The 4,436-nt window shown below is 45.9% G+C and overlaps 1 protein-coding gene across 1 annotated transcript; it reads left to right on the forward strand.

Annotated features, from left to right (window-relative positions):
- Positions 1–1,487: 1,487 nt before the first annotated feature.
- On the forward strand, positions 1,488–3,105 carry LOC147496970 (uncharacterized). The gene is made up of 2 exons (XM_086562716.1): positions 1,488–1,784; positions 1,852–3,105. The coding sequence occupies exons 1-2, from the start codon at positions 1,488–1,490 to the stop codon at positions 3,103–3,105; spliced, it is 1,551 nt and encodes a 516-aa protein (XP_086418842.1).
- Positions 3,106–4,436: the final 1,331 nt, after the last annotated feature.

A 4,436-nucleotide genomic window follows, 5' to 3' on the forward strand; every position in this document is an offset into this window, starting at 1 on the left:
CAATTACAGGAGGCAGCGGAAACAAAAGTGTACGAGCCTCCGCTGGGAACGAAAACTATGGATGAGTTGGAAGTGGTGAACCTTGGGGTGGGAGAGGAAGAAAAGTTTACATCGGTTGGAGCTGACTTGCCGGAAGAATGGAAATGCAAGCTGGTGCAGTTTTTGATGGACAATACTGATGTATTTGCATGGGTAATCGAGGATATCACTGGTTTAGACCCAGAATACGCCTGTCATCATTTGCATATGAATGAATATACTAAGCCAGTAAGACAAAAGATGAGGAGCATAAGAGCCAAATACGCAGAAGGTATTCGCGAAGAGGTGGTACGGCTGAAGGGGGCGGGGATAATAAGGGAGGTAGAGTTTATGGAGTGGTTGTCGAATGTGGTCGCGGTACCAAAAAAAATGGCAAGATTAGAATGTGTGTGGACTTCATAGATGTAAACAAGGAATGCCCAAAAGATTGTTACCCTATGCCCCAGGTGGATGAGTTAGTGGATAGAACGGTAGGATATAAGGTGTTTTCCTTTATGGATGCTTCGATGGGGTACAATCAGGTCGCGATGTATGGGCTAGACCAAGAGAAAACCACCTTCGTGGTAGAAGGTGGTACCTACTGTTACACCAGGATGCCCTTCGGCCTGAAAAATGCAGGTGCTACCTTTCAGCGGTTGGGAGAAAAGATGTTCGAAGGCAAGATTCGAAGGGGGGTCGAGATATACATTGACGACATGGTGGAAAAAAGTATGTCGGAAAAGGAACACTTAGAAGGTCTCCATGAGACTTTTGGCATACTGCGCAAGCATAAGCTGAAACTCAATCCCGAGAAATGCACATTTGGGGTAACTTCAGGAAAGTTTATGGGCGACATAGTCACCCACCACGGAATAGAGGTGAATCCAGAACAGATTCGGTCATTGATTGAGATGCCATCTCCGCAGAATGTGACGGAAGTACAAAGATTGGCTGGTAGGGTCGCGGCACTTAACAGATTCATTTCCAAGTCTTCGGACAAATGCCACCCTCTATATCGTTTGCTGAGGAAAACTCCTGATTTCCATTGGTCCGCGGAGTGTGAAGGAGCCTTCCAGGAGTTGAAAGATTACTTAGGGAAGGCACCATTGTTATCACGACCGGAACAAGGCGAGAAGTTGCATTTATATCTGGGAGTTAGCGAGTACGCAATAAGTTCAGTTCTGGTGAGAGTGATCGACAAGATAGAAAAGCCAGTTTACTTTCAAAGTAAAACCCTACTGGATGCAGAAACCCGGTACAGTAGGATTGAGAAGTATGTTTTGGCTTTGATATTTTTAACCCTTAAGTTGAAGCCTTACTTCGAAGCTCATTCTGTGGTGGTAGTGACGGATTTGCCTCTCAAACAGGCGTTGAGGGCCAAGAAGTTAGGTAGAATCCTGAAGTGGGCGGTATTACTAAGTTCTTATGAGATTACATACTAGATCAGGACGGCTGAAAAGGCGCAAGCCATGGCGGAGTTTCTGGCTGAATTCCCAGCAGAGGATCCCACTTGGGGAGAGGAAATGGTAATGGAATCTGAGGGGGAGTTCAGTTGCGACCCTTTAGATCCTTGGGATATGCACAATGGGTGGAGAGTTTTCACGGATAGTTCTGCTACGGATACCGGGAATGGAATTGGGGTCGTGTTAGTAACTCCTGAGAACAATCGCCTTGAGCTATCAATGAAACTGGGGTTCGCGGCTTCAAATAATGAATCTGAATATGAAGCTGTGATAGCTGGATTAGACTTGGCCAAAGATCTAGGGGTGAGTGAGTTATCTGTGTTCTCAGATTCCAATTTGGTAGTTTGTCAGGTGAATGGAGGGTTTGCAGCTCGCTGCCCCCGGATGGCGAGATACCTGGAAGTCCTTACAGCGAAGGGCAAGCAAGTTCGACAAAATAAGGTTTACCCACCTAGGCCGCGGAGAGAATAGACATGCCGATGCTTTGGCTTATGTAGCGGCGGTTCTTCCTGGATCAGAGGGTCGGTTGATTGAGGTTAGAGTGTTGAGCAACCCAAGTACATCAGATGAGGCTGGAGTTTGGCTCACCACCGAGTGGGATCAGGGTTGGATGGAACCGATAAAGGCTTTCTTGAGGGGAGTAGAGATAGAGAATAAACAGGAGAGGCGAAGAATGGAACAGCGGAGTCAGAGGTACACATTGCTGGAGGGTGACCTATACAGGAGAAATTTCAGCGGCCTATTACTAAGATGTATAGGGCCGTGGAAGGCACAGGAGTTTTTGGCAGAGGTTCATGAAGGCGATTGCGGGAGTCATTCCGCAGGGCGAACAACTACCTACAGGTTGATATCACAGGGGTATTTTTGGCCTCATATGAAGAGAGACGCCACAGAGTACGCCAAGAAATGTGATAAATGCCAAAGGTTTGCACCGTTCATACATTCTCCAGCTGAGCCCTTGCACAATGTGTTTAGCCCTTGGCCATTCTCCATGTGGGGGCTAGATATTGTTGGGCCTCTGCCAATGGCAAGCGGAAAAAGGAGGTTTATGTTGGCTGCTATGGATTATTTTACCAAATGGGTGGAGGGTGTGGCTCTGCAACAGGTTAAGGAAGAGAATGTGAAGAAATTCTTATGGGAGAATATCATCTGCAGGTTCGGGCTGCCCCATACAATCATCGCGGATAATGGAACTCAGTTTACTGGAGGAAAAGTGCGAGAGTTTCTTCAGGCATTTAGGGTGAAGCAGGGGTTCTCAGCCCCCTATAATCCTGAGGGAAATGGTCAAGCCGAGGCGTCGAACAAAATTATAATGGATAACTTAAAGAGAAAATTGGAGGATCGTAAAGGTGCGTGGGCGGACAAGTTGAATCACGTGTTATGGGCTTATCGCACCACACCGCGGACGTCTACTAAGGAATCACCATTCGCAATGGCATATGGAGTAGAAGCAGTCATCCCGGTGGAGATGATAGAGAAAACGACAAGAACCAAAGCTGTGGAATTGGGAATAAATGAGAGGATCTTGGCCACCGAGTTGAATCTCATAGAGGAAAAAAGAGAAATAGCGCGCATACAACTGGAGGAATATCACCGAAAGTTGCAGAGACAGTATGATAAGTGAGTGAAGCCGCAGACTTTTCGGGTGGGGGATTTGGTACTGCGGCGTGTTCACTGGCCACTAAGAAAGAGAATGATGGTAAATTGGGTCCCAACTGGGAGGGACCCTATGTCGTGACAGAGAAGGGTACTTCGGGAACTTACAGGTTAAAGACTTCGATAGGAAAAATGATAGAGAAACCATGGAATATCATAATGTTGAAAAAATTCCATAGCGGAGGCAGTCTCTAGTTAGTTTTATTTCTATTTGTAGCGGAGTAAAAATAGAAATGCTAATGAATAAAGTTATGTGAGAGAACCTGTAATATTGTCTTTTGGTTATTTTAGTTCCTTGAATATAAGGAGTGTGTTGATTCCCCAAACAAATAAGATATTGAATGAAGAACAACAACCTGGGGGCAAATTAAGCTGCCCCAACAGGCTTCACAACCGATCAAAGACAGTGGGGGGGGGAAGAGCCCTTTGCGGACTATAAGTCCAAATCAACCTGGGGGCAAATTGAGCTGCCCCAACAGGCTTCACAGCCTATCAAAGACAGCGGGGGAGATCCCTTCGGACTTTAACTCCAAATCAACATGGGGCAAATTTAATTTGCCTCAATACCCTTCACACCAAAAAACAAAAACAGTGGGGGAAGAGCCCTTAGCGGACTTTAAGTCCAAATCAACATGGGGGCAAATTGAGCTGCCCCAACAGGCTTCACAGCCGATCAAAGACGGCGGGGGGGAGATCCCTTCGCGGACTTTAAGTCCAAATCAACATGGGGGCAAATTTAGTTGCCCCAACAGGCTTCACAGCCGACCGAAGACAGCGGGGGGGATGAGCTCTTTGCAGACTTTAAGTCCAAATCAACATGGGGGCAAATTGAACTGCCCCAACAGGCTTCACAGCTGATCAAAGACAACGGGGGGGGGAGAGCCCTTCGCAGACTATAAGTCCAAATCAACCTGGGGGCAAATTGAGCTGCCCCAACAGGCTTCACAGCCAATCAAAGACAGCAGGGGGAAAGAGCCATTCGCGGACTATATGTTTGAATCAACATAGGGTCAAATTGAGCTGGCTTCACAGCCAACTAAAAATTATTTGCAAAGAGATAATATAAGCACCAATGAAAAGATCCCACTTTTGTAAAGAGACTAAAATAAAGTTAGATTGGTGCATATGAATCAAGAATATGATTTCACAAACTGAGTGGAGGTAATAACAAAAGGCACACTACATTTGACTAAATACCTGCTGGGCATACCCAGAAAAACAGGCAAATTGCATATTGCAAAATATACTGTTAGAGAGTGAACATCATAATCACAAAGGTACAAAAATATATTTCAAACA

Source organism: Coptis chinensis, chromosome 5 (genome assembly GCF_015680905.1).
Source record: "Coptis chinensis isolate HL-2020 chromosome 5, ASM1568090v1, whole genome shotgun sequence".
NCBI classification, from domain to species: Eukaryota; Viridiplantae; Streptophyta; class Magnoliopsida; order Ranunculales; family Ranunculaceae; genus Coptis; species Coptis chinensis.